This window comes from Poecile atricapillus, chromosome 1 (assembly GCF_030490865.1).
Source record: "Poecile atricapillus isolate bPoeAtr1 chromosome 1, bPoeAtr1.hap1, whole genome shotgun sequence".
Taxonomy (NCBI): domain Eukaryota; kingdom Metazoa; phylum Chordata; class Aves; order Passeriformes; family Paridae; genus Poecile; species Poecile atricapillus.
In genome coordinates this window covers 23,334,253-23,355,966 of record NC_081249.1, presented here as the reverse complement: position 1 = coordinate 23,355,966, position 21,714 = coordinate 23,334,253, and the positions used below count along the sequence as shown (strand labels likewise).

Here is a 21,714-nt window from a genome sequence, read left to right as displayed (position 1 = left end):
AAATTCTACATTTATATTTTCTAATAAAGTTCTTTTTGAAGTTATGAGCTAACAGAGACATTACCTTGTTTTGTACAGCTACAGTAAGAATTGAGTTTTCTGCTGTGCTTCCTTTTCTAGTACAGTACATCCCCAATTGCTGCAAGAGGTGCATCAGTACAGCCAGCACAGGCAGCTGAGCCCAAGTGCCGACAGCTTTCTGAGTGTCAGTCGTGTTCACAGGAAACCTTCCAAGGGAATGGAGTAACTCATTCCATCTCTCTCAGTCCTGCTTTGCCCTCTATAACATGACCAAAGCAACCCTCTTACTATGATTCTGCCTCAAAACCCCTACAGAATTAAAAACACCCACAGGTTTTGAGTGCTGACCATATTAATAACATCAAACCACTATTACAGTTTATTTAAAATATTTTCACATCTCCCTAACATTTTGCAATTACTTTCTTGGAGAACTTAACTGCATGCATACACACACAAATACAGTGCTTGAGGCTTTGGAAATCACTGGTAGCATAAAAACAAGGATGAAAACAACACTTCTTCACTTCAGGCTTTTTTTTTCATTTTTTGGTACTCAAACTAGCTTATTTCTCAACAAGTACTATACATTATTTCAATTATGTTTTCAGAAGTATTTATTTTTCATTATTCAGTTGATGATCAAGTGGATTACCATACCCTTTGAATACTGTAAAATTCAGCCCCCAAAAAAATCAAATTCCATCAGAATAATTAAGTAAAGGTGTCTGTAGGCTTATAGTAAAAAAAAAAAAGTAGTAATTCAAAGCACTGAAAAGCATGACTAAACTATCTGGTTAGAGAAAGACTAAAGGACATTTCTTGTTGGTGTTCAGAAAGCCAGAGTACTTTCTTTATGAAAAACTACTTTCATGCTAACTGGAAAGTAGAAGAATCTCAGGAATAATAATTGTGTTAATGAACATTCCTGCTTTGACACTAAAGAACAAGGGAAACGTGATTGCTATTTAACATGCACAGGTTTTTCACACATAAGAAAGACTATTGTGTAAATTTATTCTTTAGCCAAGCAATGTAACTATCATTCACATTCTCCAGAGCAAGTCAACAAACTCAATTTTCTATTTGTTATTACGTATTAGAATCTATAAATGCATAAAGCAATTAGAATGATATTTTGCAACTGCGTATTACAAAGCTGCCAGCTGCAGTAAGCCTATTACTGTACATCACTGAGGTGTGAAATCAAGAAGAATAGAAGTACATATATTTTTTTTCATATTTACATGTTTAAATTGCTCTGTTTTCCTATTTTGAAAATCCAAAATTGCTATGTTCAGAGGTCTTGAGAAAAATTTAAATCACACATGGCTATATAGTAATTTTATGGCAATTCTACTTAAAGTGCATTTGAACTCTATGTAAAATGAGAAGAGCTTTGAAAGACTACAGAGTTTTCTAATGGACAAACCAAGTAACTTGATTTGGATGCTTTTTGTAAATGTCAACCTTCAACACAGCAAAGATTTTCGACAAAATAATGCAAGTATTGTGCTGAAAGCTACCTAATAAATCAACAAAAATCCCCTTGAGTTTCAGACTTTCTTTACAACACAACACAAATATAAACAGCTGCCTTTTCACCAACTGCAAAGAAGCTACAAAAAATATCATCTCTGTAAATGGGAGAACAGCTGCAAACCATTCCTTTTGCTAACTGAAGCATAACAATGGCATGGACGTAAAGTCTCAAAGACAGTCTGAAGAACAGAAGTTGTAAGACCTCAAGGGAAAACACACACGTCTGAGGATATGAAACTGCAGACAGGAGCCATTAACCTACCTAAAATGGCAGAACAGCACATCACATATGACTACCAAAACCAAAAAAAGTGAAGCCCACATTAATACACAAAATTCATATTAGCTGCATATCTGATAACAGTAAAATTATGATATATCTAATGTTAAGTAACAAGCATATTTTTCTCTGCCTCAAATTGTAACAGAATTCATTTACTCAAAATGAACAGATGTTCCAACTCTTCTATTGACAGTTTGTTTAGCTTGTTTAGATTAACTCTATGAACTTGGTATTGTTCATCTGTAAAGATTTCTTTTCACCCTTGCTTCTCCCTGTTCCTTCCCCTTTCTGTATCTTGCTGTGTTAAACCTAACCAGGACCTTGCCTTAAACCTAGCTTGTGTAGAAGAATTCCATGGGCCTCTGGAGATTAAGTTAGGGAAATAAGACACTGTAGAACAGGAAGGTGTGGGTTTGTTTGTTTGTTTTCAGAGAGGCCATTTCCTTACACACACCTACCAATTATTTTCAATTGCTTTTGGGCTTCAGAGAGACTAACTTCAGGAAATAACTATCAAATGTCTTACATTAATTTACTTGCAGACAATAACTTAGTCTTGAAGTCAGGTTTTGTTCACCTTCAAAATATTTTTAGATTTCTTAAATCTTTGAATTTCAATGGAAAAGTTAACTAGGACTGTTTCTGTAATAAAAGCCTTGATAGTAAATATCTAGCCAGATCTTGAGTTGGTGAGGAAAAGTGCTTCAAAACACAATTGCCAAGAACAGCAAAAAGCTGATAAAATGCTAAAAGCATACATTCATTGTGACAACCTTCCCATCTAAAGGAAACATATAAAAGCTATAATCTCTACCTTCCTTTCATCTCCTAAAAAACACCCAAAAACCTAAGAAAGTACTATCTACCTATATCCCCATTTAAAAAATACCCAAACAAACAAATCCCTCTCCCCACCAAAACAAACCTCAAAATGCAAACATCCCAAACAACCAAGCTTATAAGGAGTTTCTATTCCAGCTTTGGAAAATGACTGAATGCTGCTGTGTTTTATTTTTCAGTATTGGATGGAGTCCCTATCCAAAGCAACATTCAGTCATTATGAAGAGCATGTCTATACAAGTACTGTAGTAAAACAAAACCTTAGAAAATCACACACAGCAGACACCTGCTCTGTCAATCAGCCTATATAAAACCTCACCTGACTTTCAGGAAAGTGTAAGATATCTCTATTGGTTAAAAGTCTCTAAAAGCCAATGTGTTTGTATTTAGGCCACCTCCCTGCCATCCCACCATCCTGAAATCCAGGTCTCACCCCTTGAGGCAGATAATGTCATGATGCAGAAGTTCTTATATAGGAGCACAGCTGCTCCCTTTTTTATGAACAATATATACCAGTCATATTTCAGTAGAATACACAGCAGTCATACTTCAGCATCCTGCAGTCTTGAAGTCTCAATAACTCCAAATATCTTGCTTGATTGCCACCTGTATTCAGTATGTTAACTTTGTAAGCCACGTTTCCTTTAGGCTAGTGGAGAGATTTCTATCAACATCTCTATAAGGCATGCAAGTAAAAAAGGCCAAATATTCAGTTACACTGAGACCACACAGACCTAACAGAGTGGTCCCACTGAAACCCATGGCAGGAAGGTAAATCACAGCCGGGTAACTGCAGCGCCTGCGCTCATATTACAGCCCAGACACTTTTACCTACAGTCTTCCTGCTGTCTAGGATCAAGATTAGTGGCAACAAGCTTGCTGGGAATCTCATTTTTTCTCTCTGAGAATCTTTCATCTCTCTGAGAAGTACTCTTTTGACCAGCTTGGGCCTCTCACCTTACAGGAAGCAATGGAAGAAAGGTGAAGCCTGTTCCCTATACAGATCAGCCTACATAAATAACAATTTCATATTAGACCAGCCAGCCAAGCCAGCCTGGGTCAGCCAGCAACTATTATGTATTTTTGTTGCTTTTCTGTCCACAAACTGCTGTGGGATTCGAAGTCAATGTATATGCAAGCCTTCAGGACACTAAGAAAGCAAGCAGTGGGTAGCAATGCTATACTGGGTAAAGTTGTGCGGCTATTAGGTGAACTTCACAGCAGTGCATGCAGTGGATTAGAGCTCTGAAGTGACCACCCATCCATCAGGGGAACTACTTGCTCAGGCAAACTTACAAGCTTGTCCAAACACTGGAAGAGTCACCAGTCACTTTGAAATTACAGTACTGCACAGAGAAAAGGATGAATAAATCCAAGCAAGGAGACTTTGTTCTGATCATTCTACAAGGCTGCAGATTTATAAGGAAAACCCACAGACAACACTTGATATACCTGGGGACCAAGAAGGTGTAGAGCACACTGAGTCAGGTACCAGGCAGAAGCTCTAAGAACTATGAAATCAAACTGATGAAATATACTGTTTCTTCAGAAGCTATGAAAGCCTTGTTTTCATCTGCACCTGTCCTATAGCACTAAACACTGCAAAGCCAATTGCTTTCAAAAATCCAAATCTTTTTTTTCAAGTATCCTCAAACAGCAAAGCCAAGACAAATGAAAAGGAAAGCCATAAACCATGTAGATGCCTTGTTTAGCACTTAAGTACAATTTCACATTCTATCTAACTCAATTATTTATTTTACTGAAAAAATTATTTTTTGAAATCAGAGCAAATTGAGACAATGATTTTTATCTAACAAGTCATGAACAGTTAATTATATTAATGCCAGAAACTGTTCCTTCAGTTTGAATTTGAATTTTCTGAAAACACTGCTTATCAAACAAATTCCAAAACATCAAAAGTAGCATTTGAGCAAACTGATTTCAAACAGACCTATGAAGCTTTTCCCTGTTCTTCTTCCTGTGGTTTAAAGGAAACTAGTGCTCAGTCATAACACATACTGTATTAATAAGTCTTCCAACTTGCCACTGTGCATTTTTACAGACTAAAGATCCCACTGTAACTAGGATTTCCCTACACTGGAAATTAATCACTGGAAGTAGTCCTGTTCTTTAGCCATTAAATATAAAGGATCTTGTGAATAAAAATCTAAACTTCAGCAAAACCTGAATTTCCAAAATATATAAGGAAAAGAGAAGCTGTTAAAGTCTTAAGTAAAAAACAAACAAACCCAAACCAAACAAAAAACCAAGAAACAAAACAATTAACCGAAAACCCTAAAACATTCCTGTAACAGTGATATATGCTCTTTTGTAAAGCCTCCCAATTCCTTTCTTCAAAGCCAGAAATTAAACTGGTATATCAATAACAAATTTAGCGCAAATTTGCTAATCCAAATATTGCAAACATAACTAGCAAATAATTCTGAATTACATAATATTGCAGTGATATAGTAATTATCACTTACCCTGACAACATCTCAAATATAAGAATTCCTAGGGCCCACCAATCCACAGCTCTTCCATGGCCTTTACTTTGTATAACTTCTGGCGCAAGGTACTCAGGAGTGCCACAAAGAGTCCACGTTCTGGTTGTAAAAGGAGGAAAAAAAACCAAAAACAAACACAATAACAATCAAAGTAGATCAAAGTGAAACTGAAATAGCAGTATTAGGAAAAACCAAACACATGTGTCAGAAGTACCCAACATACACCTACATATTTACTGTACAAAGAAACAGAAATAAGAAACAAGATCTAAACAGACTGCTTTGATGATGTTCTCCAATTCTCCTGGAACAGAGATATATGCAAAGTAAGAAACTTCCTGTCTCAGAAAATATCTGTGCACTGAGTTTCCCAGTTGGTGCTGTGGTACTCTACCCACTAGACCATACATTGTTTTGAATTATTAACAGTGTTTTTCACTCTGCAAGCTGCAGACCCTGGGAATTCATGGACTACTTCTGACAGGCCCAGCAGAAGAGAAGCATAATGGCCTTTTCTGCAAAACAGTTTCATTTAGGAGAAAAAAAATAGGGAAGGAGTGAGTTTTTAAGGAAGTAGTAGTTTAAATCAGTAAACAGTGGGACATATATAAAGATATGTTTTACAATCTAAGTAAAGTTTTCCAAATAGTATTGAAATCTAACTTGTCATCACTTCCACAGCATTCATTAAAAGGGAAACATTCTGTATTTTTAGTTATTTAAAATGTTTACAAGATGTAGTTTAGCAAGTGTGAGGTAAGCAGGCAGTTTTTTTTGTGATATATTTTAAAGACATTTTTAGTCATAGTTTTCTATGGTAAGGTCAGGATAAAACCATTGTATTTCTAACTAATTTTAGCTCAAATTCTATAAAGACATGAAAAAAATGAAGCTGTTATGTTTACTAAGACCAAATTACATTTGAAAAGAAGAATATTCTGAAATAATTTCTCCCAGAAATGTGAACTTTTCTTTGTAAAAACACCCATGTAGAATTTGCCTGGCTTCACTCCCTTGACTTAGGTTTAAATGTACACTTGAGAAAATAATGTGCTCTCAATTTGAATATATTACCCTTCCCCAGCAGCAAGTCAGAAGATGAAACTTTGAAAATGTGATCACCAATTCAAGAGAAAGTGAAATCACAGCACAGAATAAGAAAGAATACTGTATCACATTTAAAAAGAAATTCTACTAAAATATGACAAAAAATATAGTCACAAATGGCCACCGCACATGATTTCTAACTTGCACCAAAAACAACTCTGAGTGTTTGTGAGAGGAAGAATTTTCTCCAATCGAAATGGTAACATCCTCCTGAACAAATGCATTAAGATGAACAGCAATCACCTTTAGAAGTAATACTAATTCAAGTTCTTTTTTTATGAGAATGCAGGGAAGATTATTGTTCCACCCTACTCTGTGCTGATGCAGCCTCACCTTGAGCCCTGTGTGCAGTTTTCGGCACCACAATGTAAAAAAGACACCAAGCTACTGGAGTGTTTCAAGCAGGGCAATGAAGATGGTGAAGATTTTGGAGGGGAAGCCATACGAGGAAGGGCTGAGGGCACTTGGCCTGTTCAGACTGGAGGAGACTGAGGGGAGACTTCATTGTGGTCTTCAAAACCGTCACAAGGGGAAGCACAGGGACAGGCACTGATCTCTTCACTCTTGTGACCAGTGAGAGGACTCAAAGAAATACCATGAAGCTGAGTCAGGGAATGTTAAGGTTAGATATCAGTAAAAGGTTTTACATCCAGAGGATGGTTGAGCATTGGAACAGGCTACTAAGGGAAGTGATCACTGCACCAAGCCTGAGAAAGCTCAAAAAGCGCTTGGAAAATGCACTCAGGTACATGGTGTGACTTCCAGGGATGTCCTGGGCCAGGCCAGGAGTTGGATTTGATGATTCTAATGGGTCCCTTCCAACTCAGCATATTCTATGATTCTTTGAAATATTTTGAAGGTAACTTTTGGAATTGTTTTTTTATGATTGGTTGTTTTATTAAATCTTAGCCTTGATTTATAAAAATAGTTAAGATAAAGGAGGAGGAACTGTACTGTCAGTTAAGGCCTCAAATGAAGAATTATGACTTGAATTTCTTTAAGCTTCAGCTTACTATGGCAAAAGCCAAATTACTCCAACAAAACTGTCAGAAGAGTTTGGCACACTTTGCATCCAGTGTGCTTCAAGGTTCTTGAAACTACATTCCTAAGTGCAAAGAATACGTCACTAATTTTTATCATGAATTTATCTAAAAAATATAAACTCTTATTTTCCAAATCAAGCATACTGAATTTTTACATACAGTGCTGCTTTACACTACTGCCATCTAGCAGCTACCTAGATCAGGATTATGGAATTAAGAATAATAGCAAAGCTCTGTCATCTTTTAAAATGAAGTATTTCTCCCTCTCCCAAATAAAAACAAACTGTATCCATCGTTTGACTTAATCATCCTAATTTAAGTAGCTATGCAAATGAAGCAGCTGACTGTTTTACTGTAGTTTTATTCAAGCAAGAGGGAAACTGTGAATTAAGGCCAATGTAACTTGAAGACCCTAGTTGCACTAGAAAATAAAATTTATTACCACCACATTAAATACTTCCTTAATTTCAATCAAGAAATGTATGTCTTCTAACTACACAAAAACTTGGAAGAAACTCATGTTCTTTTTGAAGATGTTTGTTTGTGCCATAAGATCATGACCTGTGTTTCCTCTTACCAGTCATGAAACAGACTATTTAGTATTTCAGACATACTAAATATTTCTGAAGTACTATTTATTTCTGAATACTAAATATTTCTGAGTAAATATACTAAGTACTTTGTAGCAGATGCTACAAAATGTTAATATCTTAAATTGATTTTTATCATTACTTTTTTATGACTACTGGATATTCACCTGAAATTCTAGATAACTTCTTTGAAGATAAATTGCAATGCAAAAAAATAAGAATAGACTGTTCCCCTTCAAACTGCTACAAAATATTCACTGTTTTGAATTTTCAAGATAAAAGCTGAAATACAGGTAAGTGCTAATTGATAAGGTTGAATGTAATTTTAAAACATGAAATAAAGAATCTACTCTGGTTACAAAGATAAGCTACAAAATAATTTTGTGAAACTTCTGAAGAGTACTCAGTGGTTAATGCGCTTTAGCATTCTACATCATTCAGAATCCATCTCTGTAGTACCTGACAAGCTTTTTTCATATGAGCCAGATTAACGTTTGTTTTGGTATTCTGGCAGTTTCTCTATAGTTATATTTAACAAAGATTGCTTTGCATCCAGCTGACAAAAATTTGTTCTGCAAGACATTCTTGCTTGATTCTACAGTGACAAAGGATACACTTTGCAAGCTAGACTTACTGTGTCTTACTTAGTCTTTCTCTCTTCAATCCACTGTGTAGAACAGCCATGAGGCACATCCAGCTTAAGCAACAGTGCAGAACTATCCCCAATATGTTTAAGAATAATCACTTCTCAAGTTTCTAGAAAGACTCACAGGTAAATTTCTTTTTTAGGAATGTAAACTGAATAAACTAAAATTAACAGTAAATAACATCCCAGAAAAAAAAAAAACAACAAAAAAGAGATTACTGAAGTCTTTAATTTTACCTAAAATGTTTATAACTTTGAGTGAAATTTGTCCATAAAAAATCCATAAAATTCCATGCAGAGTACTTTTGTGCTTCCCTGAAAGGGCATGGGAATTAAAACCCCACCCCCCAAACCCAAACACCCAAACCAAAACAAAAAAACCCAACCAAAAACCACACAAAATAAAGAAATCAGACCAGAAAAAAAAATTCTATAAAAATACTATACCCAAAAAGTGGTATATGCTTTTCAGAAAGAGAAAGATCTACAAATGTAACAGCTGTAAAGTTCAAAGGAAATCCTTTTTACAGCCTTCAGGCTGTAAAATTCTTAATTCTTATAAATTAAAACCCCCTCCCCAACTTTCTTCTTGACACTGCCCTTTTTTAAAAGTAGTGGCATATCTATTTTATATGAATGTACTTACAAGAAACTGAAAAGGTTATTAAGTCTTCAGTTAAGCAACATCAAGGTGGAAAAGAGAAGAAATAAACAGCAGCTGAGGCAAAGACACACTGTTTTGGAGAAAAATTCAGAATTTTTAAACTTACACTATGAGTGAAAAGGGAGGAACAAGGATAAACAGAAGGATATACCAACAAGGAACAGAAGAAGCAAAGAAAACCTCCTCTCTTTTCTTTGTCTCTAAAAAGAGTCTAGGTCTTCAGAAATTGTACTAATAAGAAGGTACAAGTGCAGGGTGCTTTCTCCAGTGGGAATATGAGCTATGAGGCAGACACTTTCTGAAGAGCAGCTTAACTGCAGAGGGACAAGGTGAGTATTTCATCCCTTCACACACAGTTGTAGGAAGAAAGGAAAATGTCTGCAGAAAAAACCTCAATTAGGCAGGTATAGAATCATTCATGTGAAGTATTATGTATCTGGAATATGCGAGTGTATCCAAAGTCTTCTGCAGACCATGCTTTCATTTATGTATTATGTCTTCTTTCTAGGAATGTCTTTGCTGATCCTGAGAGCAGGTTACCTCACAATGCTCAAAAAACTTAAATACTTCATGTCTTCTTTTTGCTATTCATGTATGCTGTGTATATGCACACATCTATACACTCACTGACACCCATACATGTAAGATTCATGTGTACAGATATTTTCCATGCATAAAAATGACACAATATCTCCTACAATTTTGATCAAATAGGCTATGTCATAAACAAAAGCACCTACTGGGATGCACTAGTGGATAAAGGGCTGATAACTGCATTTTTACAGTGAGAAAACAAACATTTTGGAGATGACTTCAGCTAGTGGGGAGAATACTATGTAGTTTAAAAAAACCAGTAAGACAAAAAACTAAATCAGACTTTTATAGGTAACTACCTGTGCTCTGATAATGTCCTTGCTTATTCCAATTTAATGTTCTGTATTTATGTTACCTGTTGTATATTTGAAGGTAAATCAGCTATGAATATACAACTACTACCATCTTCTACAATTCAACACACTGCTCAACTTCACTGGCCCCCAAGCAATACGGGAAATACAAACCCAATTAAAACCAGTAGTGATAGCTAAGTTTGATATCCTAAAATATATTTGAACAAATTTACTCTTAGAGATTCATCTTCCAGGTTGAAAAATATATTCTGATGTTAACTATCACCTTATTTAATGAAGCGTTATTTCTCTTGTGCCTTAAACCCCCAGATACACAAAACAAGAATTACCACTAAGTGGCAGTATTTACATGTAAAGAGCAAGTCATAAGTATTTGTATGACAATAAAAGATGTCTTATATGTCTTATAAAGAGATTGTACTACTTTCTCACATGGAAGTACATTACATTATTTACTTCCTGCAAAAAGTTATTTTGCTTTAAAAACTAAGTATTAAAATGAAAGGCCAGCATTCGTATGCCTTTTTGGTTGCCCAGTGAAAACTAAATTCAGATACTCATAATAAAATTCTATGGTTTTAAAACGGATGTTCAGACCTTAAAGGTGAATACAACTTTTGTGACTTGATTTCTCTCGTCTGACTTTTACTTCATAAGGGATCTATTAAGCAGCTTCCTCAGATCCACTCTTGTTACAAATAAGTAAAAGTTTACAAAAGGAAGGCCTTGTAAAATCATGGCTTGGGCCATCTACTTTGGCTAAGCAGAAAAAGGACTGTGGGAAAGAGACTCAGCTGAATTAGAGGCCGAAAACAAGTTATATAACCATTGTGTGTTCACATCGTGGTGTATGGTGGTTGGTTGAATTGTTATGATTTAAAACTGATTTAAAACTATGTAACTGATAATGGACCAACTGCTTAACAAGGCCTGGTTTTTGCAATAAAGTGGCTCTCCTTTGCACCTGCCTGGGGACTCTGCATTACTGCAAACCCTCACCCACACACACTCTCCTTTCAAACTGACCTTGTAGAACTCTCCTCACACACGAAACTGCTTGTTGCAAAAGCAGCATCCAACAGGTTGATGACAAAAGAGGATGAACATCTACGTAACACCAAACTCACCACTGTGCTGCTTTAATCAGAACAATCAAATACAGTCTCCCTCAAGACATGACTCAAAGGCGTAACATCAAGCCTTGTCAAACCACTCTTCTGATACAACAGGCTGGTTTTTACCTCCCTTTTCTTGAATCCCAATGCTCTTGCTTACTCTTAAAAATATCTATTATGGTCTTGGAAGAGCAGCCCGAACAGAGAAATCACTGAGCGAGAGCCTCTGCATTATTAAGAAGTTTACATATGTAATTAAAGCTGACAGTAATATAGAAGCTACATTTAAATTAATCAATTTTGCTGAAGCTGGCCTTATGGATTCTGTCTAGATTTTCACAGTTTCATTTTAGCCACAGGCAAGTGAAAACGTGGTATCCAGTTATAAAATATTATTCTCACACTTCAAAATCTCTAAAAGGAAAATAGAAGGAAACATAAGTTACAAAAGACAGCAATTCAGTATATATGGAGGATTAATTTATATCTCTTAGCATTTGCTTATATTACTTCCCTAAACTCCCTTTATACAACATGACTGCTGAAAACTTTAAAACCAGCTATACAAAAATATTTTGCTGTTGTTGCTTATGTGTGATACTGCTCCTGGTTATATCTATCTGGTATATATCTATATCTGAGGAGTAATACTGCTTTCCATACAGCCATTTTAAGACGATTGTTTCCTTCTTATTAAGGGATTTGATATGTGTGAACCACATGCAATGTTAAATCAAATGCTGAGCACCTAAAATCAAACATTTTTTTCTAACTGTTTAGCATGCAAAATCTGATTATCAGAACAAAACCCCACTTACCTGTCTACCAGTTTTTTTGCAAATCCAAAGTCAGTAAGCTTGATATGTCCTTCTTTGTCTAGTAATATATTTTCAGGTTTTAAGTCTCTGTAAACTATTTCTTTGGAGTGCAGGTATTCTATTGCACAAATAATTTCCGTCGAGTAAAACAGTCCTGTGCTGTTGTTGAAACGCCCCATGTTGCGCAGGTAACTAAAAAGTTCTCCTCCTGGCACATATTCCATTAACATATATAAAAAACGTTCATCGTGGTTGGTCCAAAATCTGTAACAAAAATACTGTTTTACTGAATAAAGTAATTACGTCTCTGATTCACTTTACAAGTAAATGTCTGCAAAATGGCCTCTGCCGCCCCAAGCGTGTGCATAACTAATTTCTGATTCCTTGTCTGCAGATATTAAACCTCCATGAATCCAGGATTATGTAAGACATTCAACTAGCTGCCTTAACCTGTAATGTAAACCAGATAGTTGAGGATAAGTACAGCACAGGCGAAGAAAAAAAAAAATAAATAAATTCATAGATTCTATTTCATTGTATGCAAAAAACAGGCCTCTTCTAAGCACCAAATAACCGACCTGATATAAAGACTAAACATTTTTTACACACCTTACATTTCATATTATCAAGCATTATCAAGTGATGGGGGTTTGCTTTTGTGAAGACTTTCAAGACAATGCATTCAAAACCACACACCAAAGTGCTGTCCTTCTCCTCTCCTGTGCTTTCTTCCCCGGAGATACACTAAATCCCAACTAAAGCATCAGATGACAACATTTGCTCCTCTACGGCATCTTTCACAAAAAACAACAGAAAAGCAAAAATGACAGCAAAACAAGATTCATTTCTGCACCTCAGAATTAATCTAAGGACTGGTACCTTCCATTCCTCAGACTGCCACCTTTAATTTAAGAGCTATTTCTGTGGTAGTCAGCGTAACAGAAAGAACAGGTAAAGAAGAAAGAAAATAATTATATGTGGCTTTAAAATACTTCATTACAGAATAGAGGAATATTCTCTTCCACACTCCCCTAAATTATGCCATATTTCATTCTATCTACATTAAACAACTCACCACACCCCTAAATGTAGCTCAGCAGTTAAAAAGAAACCAAGTATTTGGTAGCATCTTGAGGAACACTATCATTTTAAAAAAGAACTATCCCTAATTCCATAATAAAAGGTAGAGAACACTGTCACCTTCTTTATTGATACAGTGATACAAGAACAGAAGCTAGTTCAGCTTCTACTCAGCACTTTGCCAGTATCACAAGTACCTCGAGCTTCATCAGGGCAGAGAGCCTCAGGAAAGATAAGCAGAAACTGAGCTCCTGAACACATGAATGACTTTTACTCAGGAAGATTTTATTTTTGACAATGGCACTGAGGCAACCAAGGAAGTAAGAGAACTAACAGACATCAGCTACAGCTCTTCCATTGCCTCAGTGATGGAGAAAGCAGAGCCCAGGCTTGTCTTCTGCTTTTATGAAACTTCTTCCCTATCACAGTCATCATCATCATTAAGTGGCTATTGATGATGGTCATACTATTCTTTACTGACTACGCAAAAACACTCTGAAAATGTATTTTAGGTAATTAGGCAAAGCTGTACCTACAATAAGCAATGAAAGAAGAGCAGAAGTGGGTGAAACAAAGCAAGCCACATATTTATGGGAGAGGAAGAGCAAAATCTGACAATATAGAGGGGAAAAAAAATGTAACATCTACATCATTAGGCACAGGATTTTTACTGGAATTAATTTATTTGAAAATCAACTTTTAAAGGTTTGTCTATCCACTGAAAACGGATCCATTGTTTGGTATACAAGAAAAAGAGCAAAAGAAACTTCTGTACTTGCAATTCAGATTATTTTAAATGGTAATTTAATACCATTTAAAATAAAGAAGAAGAGAAAATAATTAGTTTAAAATGAAGAAGAGAAAAAAAACATCACAGAAGCTATGATTAGAATAATGCGTGGAATCATTAACTCTACAATTCAGGATTACTACATAAACTTTAGATGCTATTGTGAACTCCTACAGACAAACAACCTGTTTTAGCTTATACAACTACAAGACATAGTTGATTTTTATTAATTATTCCTGTCTTCAAAAACATGTCAACATTACATTTCACTATGAAGAGCTGCACCACAGTGAGTATGACACATTACTCAAACACATCAGTAAAGATTGCCAAGGAATTTCCAGTGATCAGTTGTTACAAAAGCACCAAAGAAGTATTTAGAAAAAATTGTTTAAAACAATATGTAGATTAGTAACTCCCGTGTCTACAGAAAAACTGTACATCCCTGTGTTTATAATAGGTATTTCTCAAAAGTAAAAGGAAATAAAAAAGAAACTCTTTACATATAGGAAGATAGCTGGAATTTCTGAACACCAGAAATCAATTATGTGCAGCATTACTTTATAATTTTCCATCATATAATCCTGAAATATTATGCTGCAATGAGACCTATTCTGTGTTTTGCAACCAAAGGAGAATACTATCAGTGGTAAAGACAGTGAAACTAACTGAAAACCTAAAAGACAGACCATATAGATAAAACACTTTAAAGGTATTAAAGCTGAACTATGTAATTTTTCCCTGTTTTTGTTTAACACTTACAGTAGAACAATTAACGGAAAAAAAACCCACACATATATTGGGCAGCAGGTGGCTTGAAAAAAACACTTAGTCGCACAAAAAGCTGCAGGAAGTGTTATTTGTCATGCAGTCTAGTGATGATCATCCACAAAGGCTTGTTTAACCCAAAGCACGTAAATATCGTTGTGACCTAAATTTTAACTACCTCACTTCAGCTACATTGCTTGGAGTCTCTTCTGCCAAGGGAAAAAGGCATCACATAGACAATTACATGAGCATAGCTGATGCAACATCTTACTGGACATTTCAACAGAAAATGCAGAGCTCTAGAAGACATGAAGAATACGTGTGTGCCTTGCATACAAAGTGAACTATGAATTGTGTCCTTTGGCAACCTGAAAAATCTGGTCTCTTGTAAATAAGGTGTGAATGAAATCCAGGAAAACTCCCCTGTTTGGATTTTTGATCACTTCTGTATGAACATAAATCCTCCCATCCCTGTCTCTGACATCTCACCCAAATTCCTCTATTCCTGCTGTTCCTGACACACAGACCTACTGAGATGGGGTTTGTTTGGGAGTTTGCTTGTTGGTTTTCGTAAGGTTTTCTTGTAAACAATTTCCAGATGTACACAGATATATATACAAAATCCTGTTTCTCCCGTTCCATCCATACTTCAAAACAGTCTAACCAGATGTATTCACCCTCTCCATCCTGCTTTCTTCCATGAATCTTAATCTCTACATATTCTAGAACTTGTCTAACTGATACTATGCCACACACAGGATTTCTGAACACTAGCTGGAAACTAATAGTATCATGATGCTGGAAAAAGCCAACATCACATCAGGGAAAAAGCTTCCTTCTGCAGGGCTCATTCCATCTTCTGAATGACTAACATGCTGTTGCCTTCTTCTTTTCCCTCTGATACTTGCTTAACCCTGGCAGGAAGCTGCACTCTCTGCAGCTAGATTGACTAAGGCTAATATTGTCCAGTTTTTGGAAAACTGATTAAAACAGGTAAATGGAAAGAAATATTGTTTAATAGCCAGCCATGTATCCATGCAGTTGAAAATATAAATGGAAATTAACCTGCCATTACCAGAAGTTTAGTTACCCCATTAATAGATATTGACTCAGATACTCAAGAAGCGCTGTGGTGCTGTGAACAGAAAAGCCTGATACCTTATCTCTTTAACAATGGGACCACCGGGATCATTAGTTACCTCAATTCCACTAAAAAAAAAAGCATTCTTTATGAACTGTGTTTAAATCATGCTTCTCAACAGGTTCCATCACTTGACAACCTCAAATACAGGAATACCTAAGTTCGGGAAGTATGGCAGTTATTTAAACTCTAAAAATAAAGTTTGCAAAAGTATAGTTCACTTAAGTTTTTAAATACCTAGATATTTAAGTCTAGGAATGTCTTTACCTATTTTCCAATAGCTACAGCACATACATGTAGAAATACTTTCATTGCCATTCTAACATCAAGGATAGTTCTAGAAGTCATTTTGATGAGCCAATCCTAACAATTATCAGCATTTTCCCCTCACTTCAGAAAATGTCTCTTTTGAAGTGTGAAAATAAAAGAGAGAAAATACCTTATAATAAATTATTTTCTGAGTGTTTAAATTATGCCTCTTTATTTTAAATTCTTGATTCTTCTAAAATACGTACTTCATACCAAAGTCTATTTTAATCTAGATTACATACAAGAAATCAAATTCTCAATGTTAGTTAAATATATAAGAACTTGCATTGAGACTCTGGACTACTTCAACTGCATTTTCTGTAGGAGTGAAATGAATTGAAAAAATACAACTTACAATCTGATCAAAAAAGGGTGGTTGACTTCTTTCAAGACAGACTTTTCATTGTGCACATGCTGCTCTTGCTTCAGTCTAATGACATCAGGAATGCTCATTACTTTCAGTGCAAAGTAACGCTTGCCCATTTTTTCCTTCACCAGATGAACACGTCCAAAGGTACCTGTGCCTGAAAAGTTGGAGCAGAAAAATCAACTTATCATTAAAAGGAAAAAAGAACAATGATAATTTGTTAAATTAAAACCTACTCAAATTATTCAGGTCAGGAGACTATAAATTTAAATGTGCACAGAGAGGTGAAGTGATTCAGTAGGATAAGGAAGCAATGCGAAAACATATATAAAATTTGCTGATCCTTGTAAAAATTAATCATTTTTCAAAAATCTGCTTATAGTGCTCAGCGTTACATCACTTGGAAACAGCAGCTGCCTAACCTTTTTTATAGCTACTGTATTCCTTTTCCAGTTCACTCTAAAAAACAAAGGAAAATAAAAACATACTGACTTTTAAATAATGCATTAGGCATTTCTCTATACAATAGTCATTAAAGTTCCTTTTAAGTGCATTGCACTCAAGACAATCATATATAACTGAACTATCTCTATTAGTTTGAAATCAAAGTTAAAACTGGCACATTTAGCCAGACTGCTATTTGTTGTGCAGCACAGTGTTATACATTTGAAGATGAACACATATTTCAGCTTATTAGGTGGTTGCTTATTGCTTTTCTGCTCATTAAACAATGCCATGTAGGTTCCATTGCAACAGTACACCAGATATTTTTAATCCCATTCTCAGACAGAAATATGTGCCAATATAAAGGACACCTGGCATTCAAAACAAGTACCTAACTTGCAAAAGGTTACTCTCCAGAAATGTCAAAAGCTTATACTTCAGCTTGCAATTGTCCTCTTCTTTGCACATACCCTAGGAAAGGCAGCATGCAGACCTGTTACAGTATTATTAACTGGTCTGTTACTTGACTTCAGACTGTGTCAATCAGTTACAATCAATTTATAGTACAGACAATTTCCTAAAATGTGCAGCAGGTACAGAAAAGGGAGTATGTATGCGAAAGGAAATACATTTCTGAGAGATAGGTAGGAGCAAGAAACGAACAATACGAACTTCTAAAATTGCATTACTGGGGAGATGAGAAAAGAACAAGGGAATTTTTGCCTCTGGTAGCTTCAATTTACATTTGAAATACTCTTCTGTATGTGTATTCTCAGCTGAAAAAAATTATGTTATTTAACAATTTTTCTTTCCAATCACTTAAAATGTTGCTAAGACATAGCATTTACTAAAAACCAAAATACTCACAAACTAAAAACTACTAACTCCAGCAATCCAGCTCTATGGAATTTGCAGCTCCACTACTAATACAGCTTCCAAAGCCAGTTTTCAAGACAGAAGTTCTCACTACACAAACACATCAAGGATTACCACTGCCCAAGCACAAAAGATTCTATCAAATACATTCCCACCTGTCCCAAGTTACAGTTCTTTAACTATGAAAACTGCATACAGGTGTCAGGAAAAGCCTGCTGTCTTAGCAAAGTAAACCATCAGGTTACCCTGGAAAATTTATCATGCAATGAAATCCTTTAACAATGTAGTCAATATTACATGACTATACCTGCAAACAGTTATTTGCTCAGGGATGGGCTTCTGCAGTAAAAAAACCTCAAACACGTAATATAAAAAAACACCAACAAACAAACAAACATCAAAAAAAGGCCCAAGAGCTTCCAAGCACAGATCTGTTCAAGCTGCTTTAAATACTGATTATTTACATTTACACTGCATGCACAGATTAAAAGAAAAAAAAAAAAAATTAACTTGGGTTGTTTCTGAATTAGGAGCTGAAATTTAAACTTGAGTAAAAACACTGTGAAGAACAGTGATAGTCATATGGCACACTGAAACTAGAAACCATCTTTCATTTTTGAGACTTCCAAATGTGGACTCAGCAAATGCAATTTTAAATGCATTTTCATACTTGTATGAACAAAACGCTTCCACAGACATATCCAACAGGAAAGTCAAAAGTCAACATATATCTAATTGTTCCTAGATCTCTAGTGATGACATGTTTCAGGACTTGTTCTACTTGTTTAAGAAATTTTTATTTTGGAATGTTTTACTTTTCCTGATGCTATTATTTTATCTTTACAAACCACTGGTTAGAAACAACAGCAATAATAAGAGAAATCACAAGTCTCATCTATTTTCAAAAAAGAACCTATCAGGGACTTATTTAGCAATAGTTCTAACTTTGGAAATATTTCTTCCTTAAAAACATCTCTGCCAGGAACAGCAAAGCCTGGCAGGCTATTCCAGAATAGTGGCAATGCCCTAATCTACAAAGCCTCTGGGAAAACCAGAGGACCACACAGACAGGCGAGAACAGAGAACCTCCCTAACCAGTTTTATTGTTGAACTGATCCCAGGCAGTCTATTTTCAAACATCTTTAGCACAGTTGCAAGCAACTATGAAAATCAAGACAATACACAGCAAGAAGCCATGTAACACTTGTTTTCGGACATCCCCTCTCATAATATGTATTTTTTCCCCATCAAGTCTTCTCATAAAATCCATTAGGCCTGCATTATAGCTGGCAGTACCCACACACCCACCATTCCTCCATGGGACTAATTGCTATGCAATTAGCTATAGGTTTTATGCCTAGACAGTCTTCAAATAACCAGATAAAGTTTACATACATAAACTACCATAATTAAAAATCTCACTTCAAACCTGGTCATACTTTTAGCCATTAAAATGTTCTTCCCTCCAACTGATAGGGAGGAGGGATAAACAGGATGACAGTCAAGGTGCTAGGCTGCAACAAGATGTTATCGTGGCTGTTTAGCAGAGTCAAAAAAATCTGTTTTATAAGAACAGGTTGTTGTGTTGTGACTAGATGGAAATTCTGCTTATCAGATTCATAAAAAGAAAACTAAAAACCTGAAGCATTAAGTGGCACTGTGCAAGATGAAGGTCCGGCTCAATAAATTTGAGGGAAGGTTTTTGGAAGCAAAAAAGGCAGTGTTATTTGTCTTCCATCAAAGCACCACTCCAGGTGAGGAGACAACTAACTGATGTAACAATTTCGGTTAATCCCTGTGAAAGAACTGTTCAACTTTTTCCCCTGATCACCTCAGAGCACAACTAAACACAACTAAAGCTGACCTTTTGTGACAGATAAGTAATCATTCCTTATGATTACCTTGAAATGGAAATATTCTATACCTGTCTGTAAGAATGAAGCAAAATAGCATTTACAGATTTGCACTTCAGTCTACTCACATTTATTTCATATTTGGTTCAAACCAAGAGAGGCACATCATCCCATTCTGGATTAGTCCTGGGATCTACCAAGTACTACCCTGCTGGAGGAAGAGCAATGGCTTCATACACTCCCTACATATATATCCCTATCTGTCTATTATAGTACATGTTACCAGAGTTTCAGAGCAAAACAAAGTGTCTACATGAGAAGATCATACCTCAAGAAAACAGCTGTTCTTACAAAGTCTGAGGGCATATTTGTAGTTTTATTTGCACAGGCCCCTTCTCTCTGCTAAAGCACATGGTAAGTGAAGGTCTCTGGCCACTAGTAACAACAGCAAGAAGAGGGCCTGTGATATTTGCAACACAATTCAGGATTTTTAGGACTAAATGGGCAAACAGAATAAAATATGCAAAATGCTAACCACTAATCCAGTATAATCTGTTTACAACAGAAACAATAAAATTCCTGGATCCCACTGCAAATTTTATGTGGTTGTAGAGCTTGAAGGAATGCCAGTCATCTTCACCATTAGGTAACCTCATGTTAAACACAAAGATGAGGCCAAAATCTGCAGAGGACCAATCTGGTCTACATATCAAACACAAGTAGGGTATTTTCAGTCTTATAAAACAAGCAGGATTCCTTAATACCATGCAAAAACACCATAGCCAGTTTTCAGGACTTTGTTCTCTTTGAAGCCTGGCAGAAAAGAATAAAGAATGTGGGAACATTTCTGATGCAATTTCAGATATTTTTCATGCTAGGTAAACCAATCCTGCAACTTTTGAACAGCTAAAACAATTGAGTGAGTAGTCATGTAGTGAATATTTTGCTACTGATGTAGATGACTAATGTAATGCTTAGATTGTCTCTTTATTTGCTCCCATTAATTAGACCCAGCTGCTTCAGCTTCCCATCTTTTTAATCCCCAGCTCTTTCTTAAAACCAAGTTTGCCTTGCTCAGATAGATACCATCTGTTTTAATGAAGAATAAACTAGGTCATGTGAGCTCTATGACCCCAAGGGCTGCTTTTTGAGTCCCAGAAGGGATGCAGGATGATGCCTACAAAAATCATCAGATGCATTCACTTTTATTTACAGTTAGAAGAAATATTTCCTACTGTGACACATATTAGTCTTTATTGATAGCCACAAGCACAAAAGACTTTATTATGTAAAATATCAGAGATTAACTAAACTAATTGTATCAAATTGCAAACTACTGAATGTCAAAATTTGTCTGCCTTTTAATCATTGTCTTATTTTGGGACGTAACTTCAACAGCCTAGACTAGGAAATGGAGGTTGTCAGTAATTCTTGACAAAGAAGTGGGAAAGTGCCACTGCAAAGGAAAACCAGTCTGCCCAAACAGACTGGTAATCAGGAGGTTAACCCTTGGGAGAAAGATTTAGGAAAACCACAAGGCACAAGCAACTGTGCAGGCTTCTAACACAAGAGATGTGTTTGGCACATGATTATGGCAAGTCAAAATGAGAATGATGATTCTAGACATCACAGTAGCAAAGTTTAGACTTTTATTAATTTGTCAACACATACACCAATATCTCTAAAAATGCTAAATTCAGTGTCTTCACTGTTCTGAAAGCTGGCTGTGGATTGTTCACTGTTAATCTTAGATCACTGCTTTTATAGATCTGCATTACTCTAGAGGGTTCAGTTCTAACACTGAAAAACATGTCAGAGAAATAATGAAAGTTGGAGGAGGTTTTATAGGATGCCTTTTTTTCCCTCTAGAATTGCACATCTCATACTGCTGAATAAATGAAAGAAATTCCTGATCACTCTTTTTGCAAAGCCTTTTTGTATCTTTCAGTGATATGCACTGAAATCACAGACAGTCTGATTAAGATCTTAAGAGCACAGA

At 35.7% G+C, this 21,714-nt stretch overlaps 1 protein-coding gene across 5 annotated transcripts in view; it reads right to left on the bottom strand.

Moving 5' to 3' along the window:
- Positions 1-21,714, bottom strand: part of PRKX (protein kinase cAMP-dependent X-linked catalytic subunit) — a 60,923-nt gene that overhangs the window by 15,197 nt on the left and 24,012 nt on the right. For 2 of the 5 annotated variants that reach the window (XM_058863165.1, XM_058863177.1), the window contains exons 2-6: positions 16,531-16,699; positions 12,088-12,351; positions 9,226-9,249; positions 5,173-5,292; positions 3,983-4,138 (exon numbers count right to left, since the gene is read on the bottom strand). In XM_058863165.1, the coding sequence (XP_058719148.1) occupies positions 3,983-4,138; positions 5,173-5,292; positions 9,226-9,249; positions 12,088-12,351; positions 16,531-16,699 (733 nt within the window). The remainder of the gene's footprint in view (positions 1-3,982; positions 4,139-5,172; positions 5,293-9,225; positions 9,250-12,087; positions 12,352-16,530; positions 16,700-21,714) is intronic. The other 3 variants (XM_058863185.1, XM_058863169.1, XM_058863193.1) reach the window with 3 other exon arrangements.